General features: G+C 50.6%; 1 protein-coding gene and 1 non-coding gene across 9 annotated transcripts in view; both read right to left on the bottom strand.

The window, feature by feature from the left end:
- Positions 1-6,196: 6,196 nt before the first annotated feature.
- The window catches only part of VPS13D (vacuolar protein sorting 13 homolog D), a 257,423-nt gene continuing 241,339 nt past the window's right edge, over positions 6,197-22,280 (bottom strand). For 6 of the 8 annotated variants that reach the window (XM_023258138.2, XM_023258139.2, XM_023258140.2 and 3 more), the window contains 3 exons: positions 21,601-21,732; positions 10,789-11,029; positions 6,197-9,150 (listed from right to left, as the gene is read on the bottom strand). In XM_023258138.2, the coding sequence (XP_023113906.2) occupies positions 9,019-9,150; positions 10,789-11,029; positions 21,601-21,732 (505 nt within the window). In that variant the 3' untranslated portion in view covers positions 6,197-9,018. Of the gene's footprint in view, positions 9,151-10,788; positions 11,030-11,441; positions 11,683-21,600; positions 21,733-22,280 lie in introns of those variants that run through there. The other 2 variants (XR_006583918.1, XM_045035116.1) reach the window with 2 other exon arrangements.
- On the bottom strand, positions 10,445-10,585 carry LOC111562184. Its single transcript, XR_002745226.2, has one exon. It is a non-coding gene; the product is annotated as a small nucleolar RNA ACA59 (small nucleolar RNA).

Raw genomic sequence — 22,280 nt, 5'->3', positions numbered from 1 at the left:
CTCAAACCTGAGAAGACAGTCATGCATTCATTTAGCATCCAACACATATCGAAGAGTCAGTAAATGGACCAGCCACAAACATCCAGCTCTTATGATACTTCCCCATCTTGGTAATCACATCAATGGATATCTGGTTACTTCGGCTGGCTGGCCGGAAACCTAGGAACTATCCTTGATCCTTCTTTTCCCCTCACCCTCTACATTAGATCCATCCCTCCGCCTTCTCTGTTTTTCCTCAAAAGTCTATCCTGTCTATACACTTCTATCTCCACTGTCCCCACCATTTCTTACCTGGACTAGTGCAACAGTCTTCCACTCTGGACTCCTTCTATCCAGGCTCCATTCTGCAGCCTGAGAGCATTTTTTTTTTTAATTAACCTATTTTTTACAAAAAATTTTTAACATTTATTTTTGAGAGACAGAGTGTGAGCAGGGGAGGGACAGAGAGAGAGAGAGAGGGAGACACGGAATCCGAAGCAGGCTCCAGGCTCCGAGCTGTCAGCCCAGAGCCCGATGCGGGGCTCGAACTCCCGGACCGCGAGATCATGACTTGAGCCGAAGTCGGATGCTTAACTGACTGGGCCACCCAGGTACCCCATTAATTAATCTATTTTTTTAGAGAGGGTTTTGAGAGAGAGGGGTGGGGGAGACGGGGAGAGAAAGAGAAAGAGAGAGAGAGAGAGAGAGGGAGGGAGGGAGAGAGAGAGAGAATATCTTAAGCAGGCTCCATGCTCAGTGCAGAGCCCAACATGGGGCTTGATCCCAAGACCCTGGGATCATGACCTGAGCAGAAATCAAGAGTTGGACGCTCAACCAACGGAGCCACCCAGGTGCCCCGCCCCACTAGAGAGGTATTTTTTTAGATGCCAGTTTTGCAGTGAAATCTTCTGCTGAAAACTTTTGCCCATATAGTTTGCAAAGTCCAGCGTGGCCTGGCCCCCGGCCACCTCTCTCCAGCTTCAGCCCACTGCATTCCAGTCTGTCCAGAGGTCCTGGACCTCAAATGTGCTCCTACGTCCAGAACTTCATACGAGCGCCGCTCTTTCCTCTGCACCACTAGTTTTCAGCCCTCTGGACCCCGGCCACCTGCCTCTTCCCCAGTGAAGTCTTCCGTGCCCCACCCTGAGGTCCACTAGCCCAGGAGGGCGGTGAGAGTGTCCCCCTACTCATCCCATATCCCCGGCACCCAGTACGGAGCCTGGACCCAGGCGGATACTCGTGACAAGGGTGGCCAGTGTCTCCCTGTTGTCGGAGGGGCAGAGGTGGGGAGCTGTGCTGTCTGGGCACACACAGGGCACACACTGGGCACACACAGGGACGGGTGGTTCTGCAGACAAACCACCAGACAGAACGGAGTTGCCTTTCTGTGGGCTGGGCCAAACTTCCCAGAAGTCTCCGTGTACCCCTGAAGTTGAGTGTCTTAGGAAAACGCACGCCAAAGGCAGGACTCCCCTCCCCACCCCCTAAAGTCCCGGGAGTCGATCTCAGCACCTCCCCACCCCCCTTCCCTCCGGGGCTCAGTAGCCCAGGGCTTCCAAGGGTCAATTTGGTCTAGATGCGTACCTTCCGTCCAAGGCAAAATGTACCCATGACTTTTTTGTGTTTTTGAGGCAGCCCAGAATAAGCAGGAGGTGTGAAGTTTTATTACCCCCTGGGAACTATTGACACTGGGCGTGCTGCTCTGGCCGGGGCTGTGGGAGGACATGGGCGGGCTCCTCGGAGCGACGAGTGGGTGGCCTGGCTCCCGGCTCCCAGGGGAAGGGACACAGCTGTGTAGGGCTATTATTGTTCCAGCACCAAATCCTTCCAAAGCTCCAACTGGATTGCTTGGAGGTTTTCTTCTTCTTTCCTCTGTTTGTTTACTTTCAACACTTGCCACCTTCCAGGGGAGTATGGTGTAAGTTAGCAGTCGCTCCTCTGGCCATTTGAAGATGTGGGTCAGAGCTCTCTGACACACGCAAAAATAAGTGAGACCATACAGGGTTTGGTTAACATAGTCTATGAACTTAAACTTCTGCCTACCTAAGGAGGTGTGTTTGTAGGTATGCACCTGTCTTTACAGGCCTGAAGGGAGAGTATACTTTCGTTTCCGAGGCTTATGGAACATTTATAAAAATTGATCAAGGACTTGGACAAAAAGAAAACTACGGCAAAAAAATTTTTTAATATAGAAAAGTTCAGGTTATACTTACTGATTATAATCCAATAATATTTGATTTAGCAAGGACGGTGTTTTTTTTTTTTTTTTTTATTTAGAAATGGCCTATTCCTAGGTAGCTCTTAGCTCAAAGAAGAAATCTAAAGTCCAAGTAAAAACTACAGAGAAAGCGACAGAGAGAACACTTAATGGCAAAACCTGAGATAAACAAAACTGTATTCAGAAGAAAATCGATAACCTAAACCTGCCATCATTGTTTAAAAAGAAAGGTTGACACAAAACAAAACAAAAAATGTATTCATCTTACAAAGCAAAAAAGGAGGGGCGCCCGGATGGCTCCGTTGGTTGAGCTTCCGACTTTGGCTCAGGTCATGATCTCGCAGTCTGTGGGTTCAAGCCCCACGTTGGGCTCTGTGCTGACAGCTCGGAGCCTGGAGCCTGCTTCGGATTCTGGGTCTCCCCCTCTCTCTGCCCCTCCCCCGCTCTGTCTCGAAAATAAACAAACGTTAAAAAAAATTTTTTTTTAATAAAATAAAGAAAGCAAAAAAAGAGTAGTAAAATAAATCAAAACAAGCTAGGTAGGGGAGATAAGATTAGAGACATAATCAACAAAACAGCAAAGAGAAACCCCAAACCAGTTCTTTGAAAAGAACAGTAAATAACAAATATTCAAGATCAAGAATAGGAAAGAGGCTCAGGAGGTACACATGCAATTCTATGGCAACACACTAAAAATCCTACACAAACCGGAGGATTTTAAAAACCAAACCTGCCACCAAAATGGACACATGGAGAAATGGACATTGAACGTTCCAATCAGCAGAAAGCACGGGGGTGTGATGATGAAGGGGAGCCATTGGAGAAGAGTCTAGAACCTGCCATGTAACTTCAAAACGTTAGAAGAGGAAATTGTCATGTAATCTAAGTATCACAAGCCATAGAAAATGGCGGCCATCTCTCTAACCCATTTTATGAAGGCAGGATAATTATTTTTTAATTTTTTTTTTTATTTTAGAGAGAGCACATGAGCAGGGGAGAGGGGCAGAGGGAAAGAAAGAATCTTAGAATTTTATTTCAATGTTAAGTTTTTTTTTTTGAGAGAGAGTGTGTGCGTGCAAGTGGGGAAGGGGCAGAGAGGGAGACAGAATCTGAAGCAGGCTCCAGGCTCCCAGCTGTCAGCACAGAGCCTGATGTAGGGTTCGAACCCACTAGTTGAGCCGAAGTCGGCTACTTAACCGACTGAGTCACCCGGGCGCCCCTTAAGAGAGAATCTTAAGCAGGCTCCATGTTCAATGTGGGGCTCGATCCTACAACCCTGGGATCCTGACCTGAATCGAAATAAGGAGTCGGATGCCCAACTGACTGATCTACCCAGGCATCCCTGCGGCAAAATTTAAATGACAAAATCTGCTGCAGATAGGGAGAAAATTATGGAGCCCTCACTTTAAAGATGCAAAGACTCAAAAATATTAGCAAACAGAGCCAGGAAATGTATCAAAAGAATAACAAATGAACACATTCTGAGCAAATGGGGCTTATTCTAGGGAGTAAGGGTGGTACCTATCAGGAAATCTAGCAACATCATGAACGAGGTGAGGAGAAAAAACAACACGGTGCTAAGGCTAGATGCTGAAAGGGCAACTGCTGTAACTCAGCAGCCATTCCTAACAAGTCGGTCCAGATGAGAAGATGGCCTCATTCGCTGCTAGGGAAATGCAAACTGAAGACAGGACCGCACCCTGTACCCATCAGCCAGGTCAATCCTGCAGATGCTACGGGAGGACCCCGGCAGCATTTTTGGAAAACGATCTCGTGAATACCCCCAGCTGCAACCGGCCCCGAGGGGTCTACCGTGTGGAAATGTGGTGCAAACGCACAAAAACGGGGATGTTCACCGGAGCCTTGCTCTGGGGTGGGGTGGGGGGCACGGTGCGGTGGACGGAAAGCGAAGCGAGAGACCGTCACCATGGAAGTAGTTGAGTCAATTACAGAACGGCAGCATTGGAGAGAACGCTGAGAAGTTGCAAACAATGCCGGGCAACAAATGCCGGGAAAACCACGTGTGAGTACGTCTCCCCGTGTGTACATAGCCGTGCACACACGCAGGGAGAATATGGGCAGTGCACGCGATATCCGTGGGGGATATGCAGGGGCAGAAAGGGACAAATAATACCGCACTACCTGCTTTCATATGGTAACAGATACGTGGACTCGAATTTTTGGCTTGCATTTGTATGGAGAGAATCTAAACTAATTGGAAAAGTTCCAGCAGGACTATCCAGCAGCGAGGAGCTCTCTCTTCGGTGTCTCCGATTGCTCGAACCATCCCCCGGCCAGAAAAAAGCAGCTTGGATCAGTAACCACTGCTTAGGACCTGGTCTCAGTGAACTGGTGGCATGCCACCATTGAGAAAGGTCGATGTCCCACGCACCCCCTTCTTGTGCCAAGTGTCTCCAAGGCCTAGAGGGCCCGGACGGCGTGTCTTCGAACACGGTCCCCCTGTCCTGGAGCCCCTGCAGGATTCAGGTTGTGCGGTCCTGCATTTGGGGACATGAGCCACACCTCCCAGAAGCTCTCCCACTTGGAAGGGCGCCTTCTTTGGGTGTGTGCTTTGGTTTGGAGAGCGTAGCCCCTCCCTTCTTTTGCGTTCTCGGATTTCTGTCTGAAGTTGGCTTCTGACAGGCTCACTCTTAATGAGCTCCCGTGGGCAACGGGGACTGGGGCATCTGAATGGGCAGGACGGGACACTTCTCAATTAATCCAACTCTTTGCCCGTTCCATGCTGAATCGTGCAGCTGAGTGTGGCTGGAGGAAACCAGAGCCAGGCTGCCTGGTCTCCCCTTAAATTCATGATCCCCAACCTCAGACGGGCCCTCCATGTTTCCTGGCTGACCCACTGCACATACTTCCCTGTCTGCTCCCTTGCCCATGATCTTCAGTGACTGTTTTGTATTCCCTTCCTCCTCCAGGTCTCCGTCACCCCCCACCCCCCCACCTCTCTGCTGACGTGACCAAAGAGAAGCAACGGAAATGAGGAAACGAGAATCTTCTGAAGTTTCTACCACATCCACCCCTCTTCCTGGCCAGTCTCCCTTGTCCCCTTTCACTGTCTTCCTTGATTATTGCCCCCCACCCTTTCTCGAAGTACCAGCCACTTCTGTCCTTCTGTTCACGGCCAGCTTAGTCCACAGAGCTGTCAACGTGCGCTGTCTCCGGCTTCCCCCCCTCCCATTTTCCTGTTGACTCCAGCGCAATCTGGCTCTTACCCTCTCTGCGCTACTCAGACTGCTCTAGAAGGCTCCGGTGACCTCGATGCTGGAAACCTAGTGTTGCCGGTCCTCAACCCACCTGATTTATCAGCAGCATTTAATAGCCTCCCTCCTTCTGAAACCTTTCTGGACTCGGCTTCCAGGACCCGCGCCCTCCTGGCTTCACGTCTGTGTCTGTGGATGGTCCTGCCATCTCCTGTGCTCTTCCCCTCCGTCTGTCTCAATTCTAGACTTTGGGGAGCCCCAGGGCTCAGATCCGGGGCCTCTTTTCTTCGCTACTCCCCCTCAACTCCCTTGGGGATTGCATCCAGGCTCCGCCTGTCATACGTGTGCTGATGATTCCCAATCGGGCGCCTCTGGCCTGGACTCACCTCTTTGAGCTCCAGACTCGTGGGCCCCACTGCCTTCTGCATCAAGCAGGCACCTTGAACTTAACACGTCCAAAGTGAGCTCCAAAGCTCTTCCTCCTGGGGTCTCCCCTTCTCAGCAAATATGAGAAAGTTCCTCCCTGCCGGGGCCCAGGCTGCTCGCCTGAGTGGTGGGGTGAGAGGCTGGCCGCACAAAGCCGGGCTTGGAGCACGGAACGGGCGGCTTACTCTTGGAAAGTGAAATAATGTTCAAGGTGAGGATCTGCCCCAGGATCATGCTTCCCTGGAGCGAGGGGACAGGTTTTGTGTTCCTGTGGACGTCAGGACGTGTCTGGCATCGATCACTGGCACCGGTTCTAGAATCTGCGCAACACCGAGAAACCAGAAGAGAGCGACCTGTCTGGGAAGTTGATGAAGCATTTTATTCCACAGGAAGAAAAATAACGACTCTGATATGAGACACAGACGAAAGAGTCTTAACAGATGGGTGATTGTATAGAATCATGTTTACACAGTGGAGAACCAGGATTTTATCAAGCAGTTACTATGGTATTTTGAGGCACAGAGATGATGCTTAAAAACACAGTGGCCCTAGAGCCTTCTGAACACCCAGGTGAGTACCCACCAAGCTGGGGCTGCTGAGAGGTCTGCTTTCCTGCCCTCTGGTCGGTCGGTGGGCGCAGGGGATCGGCCCGAGCCCCTCGGGGGAGCCCTCCCCGGGGGCAGAGCCGCAGCACTGGCCGCGGGGCCCTGCTGGGTCTGCCAACCATGCCGGGTCAGGGAATTAGGATGGCTTTTGATTTCTCCTTATCCAATTTCTCCTTATTCAATTTATTTTACTTTCCTCAGAGAGAAACTGGGTATTTGGGACAGCATGAAAATCGGTAGAAATTATCATGACAAAGTCTCAGACATCAAGGGCTAAACACCAATTGAAAAAGAAATGGGGCATCCAAGGAGCCAGGGGCAGGGCCTGCTTCCTTCAGAGCTTTGAATTTTTTCCTGGCCAAGCAGGAAACGAAGTCCAGAGCCCCACCGAAGCCTTCCCACCGTGACTGGCGTGAGGGAGCTCTAGCGGGAGCCTCTTCTCAGGCCCCTTCAGCAGCGAGGGCTCGCATGACCCACCGAGATGCGCGACTGTTTCTAGAGCTAACGTTAGAAAGGAGCCCAGAGGAGGGCATCCGAACACTTCCCTGGGTCCCTCAGGAAGCAGCGTTGCGCCCTCCACCGGCTTGCTGCGTCACAGCTGCCACGGCGGGGGGGGGGGGGGGGGGGGGGGGGGGTGGAGACGGGACCCAAGGCCGCCCTCGTCAGTCTTACAAAATTCCACCGACTTCATTCCAGAAAGCGACAGAAGGCTCACTGAGGCAAACAATCAACCCTTCTGAGAGTTTCACCTTTAAGGGACGGTGATCTCTGGCAGTGGGTCACTGATGACAAAAATCACAAGGCAGACTTGTGGGGCGCAGAGGAGGAGGCTGGTGAGGAAGACACAGGTCACCCTGCTGGGGATCTTGTGCGTGAGGGGACGCAGTCACGACTGGCACCCAGCAAAAAAAAAACCAAAACACGCCAACAAACGACAAACCCAAACCCACCCCAACCCTTCGCGAGCTAAGCTTCAACGCGGCAACCCACCAACTTAGAGTCGGCGAAGACCACACAGACCTTGGGGTTCAAGGCGGTCCTCGAAAACCCCACTGAGCTAGAGCTCTCGAGCACTTGTGCTAAAGCTCCCTTCCTGCTTCTTTAAAAACACGCACGCACACGCGCATGTGCGCAGAGGGGAGGGACGGTGAGATGGACAGATCAGCTTCATGTGAGTCTTGGAAGGGTTTGGGTCAAGAGTTACAAACACCCAAACCTTGCACACATCCGCTGATCCACTGAGTCATTTTCGATCTCCGCCACACGGGACGAGGTTGTTGAAACCGATTAGTTCTATCAAAATGAAAGCGTTAAAATCACAAGGCTAGTCATTCATTCTAGAGTGAGCTCCCGCTCCCAACCTGTTTATTCCAACAACAAGAACAAGACCCAGGCAGAAGAGGGCACTCATACCAGGCCTTGCTACTGGCTGGAATTTAACACCGAGGACAAGAGATGTTTTAGCCAAATCTCGGTTCCACGAAAAACTTGCAAAACGGCTTTTTAATACTCGGATTTCATCCCCTTTTCTGAGGCTCTCTCCCTCTCCCTTCTCGTCCCAGTGTTGCCATCACTGAGCCCAGGGCTGGGCGGCTGTGGTGCTTGCCTGTGGCTTTATCAAAAGAGAAAAGAGTTCTAGAACTTTCTCCTTGTTGTTGTTCCGAAAGGAAAGGAGGGCATTCTTAACTGTGGGCTTCTGATAGATCTGTGGATTTCTGATTTGTTAAAACACACAGTTGTGTGAGATTTTTTTTTTTTCTCCCCTTCGAAATCAACAGAGCCTACCGGTGTTTCAAACTGATCCTCTCTGACAACATCCCAAGACAGACTTACAATGCTGGTGTGTGTGTGTGTGCAAGACTAGTCAGGACAAAGCCAAACAGACAGATGGAGGGAAAAGAATCTGTGATAATCTAGGAACTACTCTTAAAAGGGGGGGGGGGTGGGTGGGGGGGGGTGGGAAATAAATAAAAGACGGGTTGGTTTCTGAGCCACCTCCTTTGGGGGCTGCCCTCCCGCTCCAGCCTCGAGGCCGCCCACCTCCCCTCCGTCCTCTTCCTGCAAATACTCTGGTTTCCAAAGCTAACATGGAACATTCTTCACCTTTCAAGAATGCCTTTTTTGTAGCGAGTACCCTGAATTACACATGCAGAATTAGTGCAATAGAAGATCCAATATAACTTTATATTACTTTACAGCTAACAAACCTTTACACACGTCACAGGCCCTGCTCAGAAACGCTCCTGCATATTTACAAACACACAGTTGTACATATATACATGTTAACAAAATACAGGGCAATCTAAAAATTAGATTCATCTCAGTACATTTTTTTTTTAACGTTATTCAGCCAATACCTTTTAAAAATTACTTCCCCGCAATCTAAAGGAACCCCCCAACCCACCCACAAATTAATACGGTTTCCGTTCGTATCGTCCCCTCGTTCCTTGACAGCCCGCCCCCCCCCCCAACCTTTTTCCGGTTTTGCCTCTGATTTAGGCCAAGCCTTTGGGCCTTTCCTCCCGATTGACTTGGGGCTTGTGTCTGCGAGCGTCTCTCTGGCAGCTGGGATTTTTCAGGAGTCCAGCTCCAACCGCTCTTGATTTTCAGTGAGTCTTAACATAAGTTGCTGCTCATAGTAAAGGCTCTTTGCATAGTTTATCTCTTGTGACAACTTGACGGCAAGGCCCTCCGATTTCACGTGGACCTGGAGAGCAGAACAGAATGAGTGACCTGCCCCCGAGGTGGAGGCCAAACGAATCACGGGACGCGGGCAGATTCCTGGAATCCGCGTCTCTGACATACGTCCCAGGTGACGGGGTAGCCAAGCCACAGTTATCTGACATTTGGGACGCCCTCTAACCGACAGCCAGCGAGCCTCAGCTCTGAGGAGACAGGGGTCTGCTGGGGCAAGACCGAGAGCAAGAAGGAAGGGCTGCACCGAGGGGGTTCACCTCCAATGTCTGGTGCCAGTCAAAGAGGGAAGAAGAATCCTCAAACTAACGTCTCGAGGCCTTTCCTATCAGGAGTGCTGAGTTGCTCAGCTGCTCTGAAAGGAGAGAGGTGTAGCTGAGCAAGGCTCCCCATCACAAAAAGGAACTTGTGGAAATACTCAACTTCTGGGTGTTAACTCTGTGAATCTACCAGCCCTGGCTTAAGCCGACGACCCCAGGGGAGCCTGCGCAAGCCAAGCCAAACCCAAGTGCATTCCTGAGCAGGGGAAGGTCAAGGGGTTTCTGAGGAGAGAGGCCCAGCGAGCTTGGTTGTGGTTTCTGATCTGTAGAGGGAGCCGGGGAGAAGAAGCAGGGCCATTTTGAATGGCACACCATTCTCAGGAGCAGCTTTGAAAATCGCGGCATGCCGGGTGAAAAGTGAGCATGACGAACACCTGGGCTTCACGAAAAGCCACCAAGTCAGGCTATGGAGATGGCGGGTCTCCTCACACGCGCTTCTGCTGAGCCAACAGGTCTCTCCGAGCGGAAGCGGCAAACAAAGTGGTCTAGACTGCCAGCTCTGGAGTCGTACTACCTGGGTTTGAAGCCCCAGTTCCTTCCAGCGCTGGCCATATAACCTCGCGCAAGGCGCTTGCCCTCACCAAGCCTCCTTACCAGTCAAGTGGGAAAGACGGCAGCACAACAGCACGTGACCCTCAGGAAGTACTTAGTATCCAGCCTGGCCCAGGGCACATCCTTAATGGATGCTGGTTATTAATAGGAACGTTATTAAATACTAATAGCTTTCAAATGCAAGTCCTGCCGTGACAGTACCTTGTACCCTTTGGAGGCAATGTATCCATTTTATTCACAAATACTTATTGTGAGTTTATTCCGGGGAAGGGCCTTCGCTACGCTAGATACTGCTTCTTTGTGCAGAAGAGGAAAGTTTGCAATTGTTATAGAGGAGGCACGACAGAGAAGCCAGTGTGTGCTCTAAGACCTTAGGTTCAGTGCACCGAAGAGTCGCATTTTAGGGATAACCCCCCCGCCCCCACGTATCACGTCGTTAGGTCCCCCCCACTAACTAGAGCTGGTGTGGCTGTCTGTGCTGTACCGACGGGCAGTGGAGGCACAAGTGCCAAGGAACTGGTGGGGTCGTTACTGGTAGAGCTGGGAGGGCAGCGTCACCCCAGTTAACGCACACACTGAGCTCCTTCTGTATACAGGACTGAGAAGCAGTACCCCTGGGGATTAGTGACCGCCCAGCATAAACCTAAAGCGAATCCCTGTTGAAAAGCGTAAGCAGGGCAGAGGCGATCCGGGGGCCCTTTTTATCTCTCAGCCGCGGAATACGCCAATTCGGGGGGGAGGGGGGCAGCACGAAGAAGACAGGCCAGGTGGGTACTCACCATGGGCTTCTGGTGGGAAGGGCCAGGGATGGACACTCCACTGCTTGAGTTCACTGCCTTCTTGGTCACCTGCACATACACCTTCCCGTGGTCCTTGGAGACGAGGCAGTGGTAGAGATCGTCGTATTTGACTTCCAGGAAGATGGCCTCTCGATCCACATAGTCCCCACTTTTCAGGAAGTAAACGGCTTTGGAGGAGATGAGCACACAGTAGCTGTCGATGTTCTCCACGGCTATGAAGCTGTGAGAGAGGGGGAAAGGTCAGAAGGGCACACCGAGCGTGGCCTCGACCCACGGCGCCGGGCCACTCCCGGTCACTGAGCCGAAGGAAGGGGAGGCGGCCTGGTGTGTGGGCTCCTGACCAGGCTCCCTCACGTTTACTACCCCTTGAGCCTCAGTTCCCTCATCTGTAAATCTGGACTAAGGGTGTCAGGGACCTCCCGGGCCCGTACGGCACATGGCCCCGCACACGGGGTGCTGGATCCAAGTAGCTCGGGACGACGACCAACAGTACAGTTTTCTACCCTGGAATTGCACTGTGCGGGGTTTCTTTTTCAGTGAGAGTTTTTAGGGAGTTTGAGGCCCAGAGGAAATGGAACCGGGCTTTGCTGGGCAGAACAGAGGCAGAAAATATAATGCCGTTCGATACCCACTGAAGTAGCCGCTGACGACGTTCACACGGGCGGGGGGTGGTGGGGACGCAGGGGGAACGCAGAATTAACGAGGTTTCCCAGGCAGGCTGCGGCGAGAAGGCGGCACGACGCCTCCAGCATTCGCACACGTGCACCCCGGTCCTTCCTCGTCACGGTTCCAACGAGGTGGCCCAGCCCGGTCTCCGCTCCACGCTTCGGTGACGGGGAACCCGGGAGAATACCACCGCGTGTTCAGAAAACTCTAATAAATTGGAAAGTGCTTTCTGAAGGGAAGCTATAATCCCGATTTGACTAACTTCCAGTCCTTACTTGCAGGGGCTGTAGGGCCACTTGGGGGGGGGGGGGGCGGGGAATCTCATTCCCCTTCCTCCATGGAGCTCACAGATTTAAAGTGGAAATTTATGCACGTCAAACCTTTCAGCTCAGCTCCTGAATGAAGGGCAGTGACCCTTGGAAACCGCCGCGGCAGCTCTCCGGGGCCTGGCTGCCTCTGTGGCATCTTGTGACAGCCTTCCACAATGGGGCGGCGACGTCGAGGGACAGCAAAAGAGACCAGATGACGGCAAGAATACTAAGAGCTGACGACAGGCTGGCTGTCAAGCTCTGGCCCCCTGGGACTTGATGTCCTGAGAGGAATTTCCAAACTGCGGTCGCTGGGCCGAGGGAGGCTCTCCCCGGAGCTGCTTGGGGACTGGGGTCCCAGGATGGCTTTGTTTCTCTGCGGTCACAGAACACGGAGGGGACGGAGGCCCGGGCATGGGCCGCTGGGGCACGGGCCCGTCTCCTTTCAGACCCAAGCATGTGCTGGGCACCCGCTCGCCTGCAGGCTTAGAGACCCCCCCCTCCCCCCACCTACCCTTCCAGAGCACAACCTATTGAAAGTCTCCCCACCTGACGATTTCCCAGTTCCAACTCCTCCATGAAGCTTGCCTGGAATCCTCCAGTCCTGCCCCCGCTTCCGAATGCCTAGCTGCTTACCTTCAGAAGCACTGCCAAACCCTCGGCTCTCTACGCAGAGGTAAGAGTGGGGTCTGCATCCTACGCCCCCACGTCTCCCCAGGAGCCCGCCCCCACCGAGAGAGCCACCCCCTACACGCTCCGTAAGTATCTGCCCGTTTCAGTTGCCACTTTAATTACAGCCTTGCATGACAAAAATTGGGGTTTATTGTTCTATTCTAACTGGGTGGCAACGCAAGAATGCAGACTTGTAAAGTCTCGATGCCAAAATTAGAAGTACCCAGCAGCTTTTGGTGTCCAGGCCACTTAGCACAGAATTTCCCACATTCCAGGTTCTGACAGTCTTAGGGGGACAGCATTATCACTTCATCGAACTAAACAGAATCTAAAATAGCTTGTCCCGGGGCGCCTGGGTGACTCGGTCGGTGGAGCCTGACTTCGGCTCGGGTCATAATCTCGAGGTTCGTGAGTTTGAGCCCCGTGCTGGGCTCGCTGCTGTCAGCGCAGAGCCAGCTTCGGATCCTCTGTCCCCCTCTCTCTCCGCCCCTCTCCAACTTGCGTGTGCACTCTCTCTCTCTCTCTCAAAAACAAAAAAATAAAATAGGTCATCTGGGGAAAGAAAAGAGGAAACAGAGAGAGAGAGACAGAGAGGAAGCACCGCAGGGCCAGAACTTGCTTCGCAACTAGCATGAAAGCCCAGATCAGCTTATGGTTTCTGAGCACGGGGGGGGCTGGGCAGGCAGTGGGCTCTCAAGAGACCCCAAAGTTGGCCACCTCAGTTGGGATGAGAGCAGGAATGTGCATTAAAAATTCAACTGACAGGGTGCCTGGGTGGCTCAGTTGGTTGAGCGTTGGACTTCAGCTCAGGTCATGATCTTGAGGTTCGTGGGGTTGAGCCCCGCGCCGGGCTCTGTCCTGACGGCTCAGAGCCTGGAGCTGCTTCGGATTCTCCCTCTCCCCCTCCTGCCCCTTCCCTGTTCATGCTGTCTTTCAAAACTAAACAGACGTTAAAAAAAAAAAAAAATTTCAACTGAGTTTATTTCCTTTCCTCTGCTCCTTGCCCCCACTCTCACTCGTTTGGCACCTGCTGTAGCTGACATTTAGGCACAGCCTCTAGAAAGAGCCAAGGCCTTTCCATCCGGGCAGCTGCTCTCACACCGGGGCCAGGGTGGCTGAATTATTAGTGCACTTTCCATACTGGAACACTTTTATAGGCTTTAAAATAGACCTCTTTCCAAGATGCCACAGATGGCACAAGTCCTCAGTCAGGCCAGGACTGCTTTGGGAGGAAGCGAGGCCCTGAGCTCGGGTGCTCTCCTGAGGCACCTTCGCACAGAGGCGGAAACACAGGCTGCGAGGGCAGGGAGGACCCTGAGCAGCCCAGCTGCCGTCCTTCCGGGTCAGTTCCTTCATCTGACGACAGAGGGGACACTACCTGCCAGGAACGTCTAAAGAATTCACGGCCACACAGAAATGTGAGGGGAGAGCAACAGCTTTGTGAACGTGCATAGACCTCTGTTCTGTGACCAGGGTGCCCTGAAGCCACCACGCATTAGAAACACTTTCTGGACATTTATGTGAACTTCTTTTTCTTCTTCTTCTTTATTTATTTGGGGGGGGGGGAGGGGCAGAGAGATGGGGAGAGAGAATCCCAAGCAGGTCCCATGCTCAGGGAGGAGCCCGATGTGGGGCTCGATCCCATCATGACCTGGGCCAAAATCAGGAGTCAGACACTTAACTGACTGAGCCACCCAGGCGTCCCTCCATGAACTCTTCTAAAGTCTTTTCAAATCAAAAGCAGATCAGAGGCAATGGTACAATGGAGAGCAGGAGGAAGGGAGACAGTGAAGCCACGGCTGGGGTGCCAGGTCCCCAATGACGGTTGGAACAAGAACCCGGAGACTGACTTTGCAAAGCTCTCAAGAGACCCCAAAGTTGGCCACCTCAGTTGGGATGCCACTGACGCTTCCCTAGTGCTCCTACAACCAACCACCAAGACTCGGGGTTTCCTGTCGGTCATCTTTCTCTTTGTTACAAAATCTGGAAATCACACCAAAGAATAATTAAAACTGGGCTCTAGACTAGGGGTCTCCTGTTGTGGAGACAGATCCCAAGCATTTCATCTGTGAGGGGACCCACAGCTCAGGGTGATCGGAGCAGTTGGCCGAGGCAGCTTTCCTTCTGCTAACGGCGCTTTCCTCTGTCCCGTTCTTCTCCAGAGCCGTGGCGCTTCCCTCCCCTCCTGGCCATCCTCCTGCAGGAGCTTCTCTCCACAGGCTTTTGTGGGCTCCACTTGAGAGGCTCGGGGTTCTGCTCACAGAGCGGCAGCTGCTACTGTTGCCCTGGAGCCCAGTCCAGACCCCTGGCTTCCCACTTGTCTTTCTGGAACAACTGTGTTGCACACGGGGCTGCTTCTGACCCATAAATGAGGGACGATTGTGAAACCTCAGGGGATGACACAGGAAGAAAGCCAGTGTGGTCTCAGGCTGATCCTGAGCACATCCTTCCAGCCTTTGACCTAGTAAGAACCCACAGGGAGGGAGGGAGAATGAAAAAAATTGTGGCCTGAAACACAAAGCATCTGGATAAGCTCTATGCTTCAAATATGGAGGGAACTAGGGAAGTCACCCAGCGCCCTGGTGATACATTTTAGGTTGGTGCAGACACTACAACTGCTTCTATAAAAAATACGATTTTTAGACTTTAGGTAAAAGTTTTACTTTTCATCATCCTTTAAGGGGAGAAGGGGGGGGGCGGGGTGCCTGGGTGGCTCAGTCGGTTAAGCGGCCGACTTCAGCTCAGGTCATGATCTCGTGGTCCGTGAGTTCGAGCCCCACGTCAGGCTCTGTGCCGACAGCTCGGAGCCTGGAGCCCGCTTCGGATTCTGTACTCGCTCTCTCTCTGCTCCTCCCCCATTCATGCTCTGTCTCTCTGTCTCTGTCTCTCTCAAAAATGTATACATGTTAAAAAAAAAAAAATCAAGGGGAGAAAGAAACTTCAGGAAGTTTCTTCAGAAAGGCTGGGGCACATGGCTTACATCATTCTCCGAGGTGACAGGTGCTGACAGTGGGTCACTCTGGCAAGGTCCGATGCCACAGAAGGAAAACCCACTCTTGCTAACAACATCCCCCAACCACGAACACCACGGGGGCACTCTCGGCCACCAACGGCATCACCAACGTTAGCTGCGGTCTCTGGCTCGGCGGTAGGTAGCGACGTCCTCTCCAAGTCGCGCAGCTGACATGCGACCAGCCGGCCTTGCCCGTCGCCTCTGCACGGAAGAGGTGCTCCATTGATGGCGGCCACCGCAATTTCCTTCTTCCGTTGAGACAGATGCTAAGTGACCCTGACGGAGGGGGAGGGCCTTACAAGTCTCCAGACCCTCACATCAGCAGGTTGGAGAAATGAGTGCCCTTCTCAGCAGCCACATGGAAAACAGGTTCAGGACCAACTAACTGGTCCTTGGGGAGAGAGCAATCTGCCAAGTAACTGCTTCACCCCCCCTCTTCAAGTTGATTTCTTTGTTTTCCTGCCACTTTTTGTTTTTTGCCTTATTAACTCTATTTGTATATCCATATTCTACTCAATTTTGGAGTCATTTCAAAATGGAAAAGTTCTTTTTTTTTTTTAATTTTTTTTTTTCGACGTTTATTTATTTTGGGGACAGAGAGAGACAGGGCATGAACGGGGGAGGGGCAGAGAGAGAGGGAGACACAGAATCGGAAACAGGCTCCAGGCTCCGAGCCATCAGCCCAGAGCCTGACGCGGGGCTTGAACCCACGGGCCGCGAGATCGTGACCTGGCTGAAGTCGGACGCTTAACCGACTGCACCACCCAGGCGCCCCCAAAATGGAAAAGTTCTGAGTCATCTTACTGCAAAAGCGCTCCTAGAATACCACCCCCCAAATGTGTCACCCCTGAGTCCATCTGTGACCCCCAAATCTGTGTCTGAGCCTGGTTTTCCACACAAATGCATCCCACACATCCTCACACTCAGGATGTGCTCGGCCAGGCTGCTCCTTCTCCTCCACCCCCTCCCTCCCCCCGCCTGTCACGCTCGCTGGTCGGTATCTTGGTACAGCCAAATGGACAAGAGGCTTGGGGGTCACTTTCACCCCCTCCTCACTCCGAATCTGTATTTAGCCAGCAGGATTGTGAATTACGCTGATGCCTTCTCCCCAGATACCCTCGACTCCGTCCTCCCCAATCCTTTTCGCTGCCACCGGAGCGAGAGGTGCCTCCACCGTTCACCGGGCCACTTACGTCCAGGGCGCCGCTGGCCGCCCCCCACCCCTCGCCCCCGCCACTGCCCTGCCCTCCTGTCTCATCTGACTCTGATCCATTTCTCTGCTGCCGGCAAGGTTCCGTCCTTAATATGTAATTCTGAGTGGGATCGTCTTCAAAACCTCACCACCGCCGATAGGACAGGTGAACTCGGTGTGGCTCTTAGGCTCTGGGCTGTGAGCCACCTTCCCACATGGGTGCTGCCACCACACCTGGTGAGCCCCAAACCTCCAGAAATGCCAGTAGCTCAGCCACCGTCTGTGCCTGTGCCCGGCACCCTTCTCTGTATACGGGCCCTTCTCTCTTCTCCCCTGGGCACGTTCTCCTCATCCTGCAGGACCAGGCCAACTGTCCACAGCCTTCCCTGGCTCTCCGAGAATAAATTAATCACTTCCCCTTGAGGCCTCATAACACATGGCTCACGCTTCTATTTTAAAAGCAATCATATGTTACAGATAGTTGGTAATCCTGTCTGCTTCCCCTGCAAGGCTGCGAACTCGGCAAGGAAAAAGCACATTTCTTACTCTTCTGGCACATACTAGCATTCGATACATTTATGCCTTAGGTAGTCTTAGAAACTGACAGAGAATTCACATTGTAAGGTCCTCAGGAGTTTGTCAGAGCACAGGCAACTTTGTATGCTGGATATATTTTACCCAGCAGTCAAGTTAAAAAAACTCTCTTAGAACTCTTGATCTAATTTACTAAAGATTTAGTCAAGCCCTTCACTTTTATCGGCCCAGCTGGCCAACCTGTCAAATGAGTTTTAATTCAGGGGCATACCCAAGGATGTCCACTTCCCTAAGTGTCTATGGTTATTGGCAGAGTATTTCCAGGTTTACAAAATGAAAGCTAACGAGCTTTAGCCCATTCCTCAAAAGGACTCGTCTTTTGTTTTTGTTTTGAGACTATATATGTTGCTGTAAGGCTTATATTTGTGATTCTATGGTGTTAGAATCAACACCATAATCTGTGCTCTAAAAAAAATAAATTCTGATTTCTGTCTCATCTGCAATTTGTCAAGAAAGACAAGATCCAAAATGCCATACACAAGTATGTTTACATGGAGGGCAAGAAAGGAAAATTTTATTTTTGTTTTTATTTCTTTTTGTACTTGAATGTGCTGACCATGTGCACGAATTCCTTTCATCAAACAGAGAAAGAGCTTATTTGGCTGCTGGGTTAATAGGCTATTTTTCTTTTCTTTTTTTTATACTTCTCTGTACTAAAATAAAAATCTCATAAATGTTATCGTCTGAAACAACATTTAAAAAATACAATCCATGGGGCACCTGGGTGGCTCAGTTGGTTAAGCGTCCGACTTTGGCTCAGGTCATGATCTCACGGATCGTTGCGTCCGGCTGCCTGCTTTGGATTCTGTGTCTCCCCCTCTCTCTGCCCCTCCCCTGCTTGTGCTGGCTCTCTGTCTCTCAAAAAATGAATAAATGTTAAAAAAGTTTTTTTAAAAATAATAAAATAAAAAATACAATCCAGTGGTCAAACTCCAGGGAACGGTAGATCAGAGCAGTTTCTTAGGTCATGCGGGTTGCTCATGGGAACCTTTTCTTAAAAGGTAAGAGCCACCCTAAGGCTTACAACGCTGGTGGGTCACTTTGTGATAAAGTTGTAGAAATAAAATAGGGACTTGTTTTCCTTTCTTTTTCTTCTTCTTTCTTAAATGAAAATGAGATCCCTGGCTACAGATGAGACACTAGTTACAAGGAAAAAATAATTTAATCAGATTGGACAAATTTTACTTTAACATCATCTTAACCCAGGATCCTATTTCAAAACCCAAACTGCAAAGGATGGGAAGCAATGATAATCCTGTCGCATACCAGAGAAGCAGTTGATTCTTCCAAAAGCTGAAGCCTTTTTAGCTGGCCAGACCTTAAATCGTATGTCAGTAACTATCTTTTTAATACTAATTAATGAAATAAAATAAAAAAATTAAATGAAACTTGATCTGGGAGAACACAGTTGAAGTGCCCATGGCACTGGGGACTTTGTGGGGTTTTCACTACATCAGGAAGTAATTACACAACATTTTCCAGAAGTGAAACAGTGAGTCTAACTGGAAAAAAATGTGGAAACATTTAGTTAGAACAGTAGAGCAAGGTATTAAAGACCCTTTTAAGGGGTTAACTCTGAAGGAAAATATGCAAATAATTAGGTCTTTAAATATGTTTTTAATTACAAGTCTAGGATAAAAGTCAGAGGTATAATTTGGCAGTTGTGTGCGTTTCTTGAAAACTCCTTTCTTGCAAAGCGATGATTCTAATGTTCACGTCACCATGAAGACCCAGCCTGACAACCGAGAATACTTCAGAGAAATATTTGCCGGGTTCCCCGATGGCTTCTTCCTTGTATGCCGAGGAAGGCCATGGTCACGTGCTTTCTTCAACATTCACTGGTGAGATTTAACCCACAAACTTGGGTAGCGACACATGGTTTTCATCTTTAGAGTCAAAATTCATTCATGCCAATATCTTTTCCCAGCTCGTATAAATTTCAAGGGTTTCACGAAATCTATTTTACTGACTTCAGTTTGATTCCAGTTTCCAGCTCTACGTGGCTCTGTTTTCAATGTGCGTGTATCTCACTGGGAACGATCCCACGTTAGCTGTCCTACACCATTTCTCCCTTGTGTTTTTGGCACATGCCATTCTACTGAAAATGAACTTTACAAGGACCGAGATGGTTTGAATTGAATAGCGGCGAGTGGGGGAGGAAATGAAAAGCACAACGTACAATAATTTATAATCTCAACCTTTGACCAGAAAACCTCCAAAAGATGGAAAAGTGAACGTGTATTAATATAATGCCATACTGCAGCTATCCAGCTATCATTCACTCAACAAATATTTATTGAGTGCCTATTAAAACGAAAATCCCAGGGCTCCTGGGGCTGCCCTTCTGGCCGCCTCTGAACCACGCCCTGCCAGACCTGAGGAACGACTCTCTGGGCCTCTGATCCAAGAGTTCCAACAGCAAAGGTGTATAAAAGGCAGCTGTGGCACCAAATCCTCCCCCGAGGAAGCAGGAATAGAAAGTCCCCCCCTGGAGGGAAGCTGCCTGGGGATTCTGGGTATTGCAATGGTGACCAGAGCCAGGGCTAGACTAAAAGCGCAAAAACATATTCAAGAAGCATGCTGTGGACGGAACGGTGTCCCTGCATTAGCCTTATGCCAAGGCCCTGTTTGGAGGAAGGAAGTAATGGAAATGATTAAGGTTAAATGACGTCTTAAGGGCAGAGCCCTGATCCTACAGGACTAGGGTCCTTATAAGAGACACCAGAGTTCTTGCCCTTGCATGTTCTCTCTCAGACAGAAAGCGTCCATCTGCAAGGCCGGAAGAGAGCTTCCACCAGGAACCAAACTGGCAGGTGCACCTCCAGAACTGTGAGAAAATAAATTTGTTTTTCCAGTCACCCTAACTATGGTACTTTTTATGGCAGCCTGAGCTGAAACAGTATCATGTCTCATCAAGAGACCTTCCAGTGACACTGCAGGGGGCCTGAGTTACCCAAAACGCATCCGGGAAGATGCCATCCTACCCAGCAAGCAACAGATGAATTCTGGACTTGGTTTTTGATGTCTCCATTCAAATACTGCTATAAAAATATGAGATGCGGTCAGCTTAACGCTGTCTCTAACGATGACAACGAAGCCTATCCTGAATCAACCTCTGCTTCAGACACTCCTCCATCAGACAAAAAATATTCATGGCCCTCAGAGCCCTCCCCCTGTTGCTTTAGCTTAAAGGAGAGAAATGAGCATTAAAAGAAATTAAACAAGCATTTTGCTACTCGCCAGGCACAACCAACTGCCTTCTCTGGAATGGAGGGTCTAACACCAATTTAAGTTAATGAGCTTTTTTTTTTTTTTTTTTTTGTGCTAACAGGTCTCTGCAGAATATCCTAAAATAGTGATATACTGAATCCTATCGTGTCAACTTGGAATAATTTCACTAACCACAAATACTCCAAGACCCTAGGTATATAAGGCCTCCCTTTCAAAGAGTAACAAAACACTTTTTTTTTTTAAATTTTTTTTTTACCGTTTATTTATTTTTGAGACAGAGAGAGACAGAGCATGAACGGGGGTGGGGGGTGCAGAGAGACAGGGAGACACAGAATCACAAGCAGGCTCCAGGCTCTGAGCCATCAGCCCAGAGCCCGACGCGGGGCTCGAACTCACGGACTGTGAGATCGTGACCTGAGCCGAAGTTGGACACTCAACCGACTGAGCCACCCAGGCGCCCCCAAAACACTTTTTTAAAAATTGCTTTCCTTGGGGGACCTGGGTGGCTCAGTTGGTTGAGCGTCTGACTCTTGATTTTGGCTCAGGTCAAAATCCCAGGGTCGTGGGATTGAGCCCTGCATCGGGCTTGGTGTTGACTGTGGAGCCTGCTTGGGATTCTTTCCCCAGCCCTTTTCCCCTGTTTGTGCACACTCTTGCTCACTCTCTATCAAAAAAAAAAAAAAAAAAAAGTCTTAAAAATTGCTTCTCTAAAATTTTCAGACACTAGTTGCCCTTTGTTTCTGTTTTTTTTTTCATTACTGTTCTGCAGCAAACAGTAGAACACCAAAGTTTAAGGACATTTTACAGAGAAAAAGGCCTTAAAACTGAGTACGTCCTATTCACCATCTCCTCTCTTTGAACAAACTAGAGAGGCACCACCATCTTCTAGAAACAAAACCCAGATGTCCCACTGTGGAACCCAGTTTGAGAACCTCCACTTGAAGTCAAAGGCTTTGCACGAGTAGTGATACCTAAACCTGTAAAAGGTTGGGTCAAGGAATCTTCGACAGGTTCCACTCCAACGCCTAAGAGTCACGAGGATGCTTGGACAATAGCAACTACTTAGACTCAGAGATAGAAAAGATAACTCGGTGGTTTCCCGAGGCTCCACTTACAATTCGTCCTGAATGTTGTCTGTCAGTTTGAAGAGCTGCTCCTGCCCTTCTGCCTGGCTCTCAGAATAGCGGGGCAGCAGCCCCTGGGGCCCGGTGCAGCAGCGCGGTTTGCGAACCCTCTGGGCTTGAGTCCTGGACGGGTCAAGGGACAGAAAGCAAGGAGGTCAAGCATAACGGTTGACATGATTTCCCTTCTTCATCTGAAATACAAAGCCCCACGTGGCACAGGCAGAGTCTAACTTTAACGACCGGAACTGAGCGATGGCATCACCTATGAACGCACTCGCTATGAAGACAGTGCTGCTCAGGACTCCAGTTTTGACCAGAGCCTTGTCTCTGCCATCTTCCGTGTGATCACGGACAAGTGAGTGGGCTTCTTGCACCCCGGGTTCCAGTTCTCTCTGTAAAACGGGATGAGGACGCCTACCTCACAGGACTGCAGTGAGGATCAAATAAAATCGTGCCGGCCGCGCCTGCGCCCCACAGGACGTGGGCTATCTACCGGTGACGACTCCTGTTGTTGTTCCTAAGCCCTCTCCTTGGGAAAACCCCACTTTTCTAGGAATCTTCAGGAGAGGCGCCTCTGGACTCGCAAGGGACAAGAACGGTGAGGGCACCGGGGCATCTAGGAAGCGGACACCAGGCTTCTGGGCTTCTTCAAGATGAGCTCAGCTGTCTGG

This window comes from Felis catus, chromosome C1 (genome assembly GCF_018350175.1).
Source record: "Felis catus isolate Fca126 chromosome C1, F.catus_Fca126_mat1.0, whole genome shotgun sequence".
Taxonomy (NCBI): Eukaryota; Metazoa; Chordata; class Mammalia; order Carnivora; family Felidae; genus Felis; species Felis catus.
This window is presented reverse-complemented; position numbering and strand designations above follow the sequence as displayed.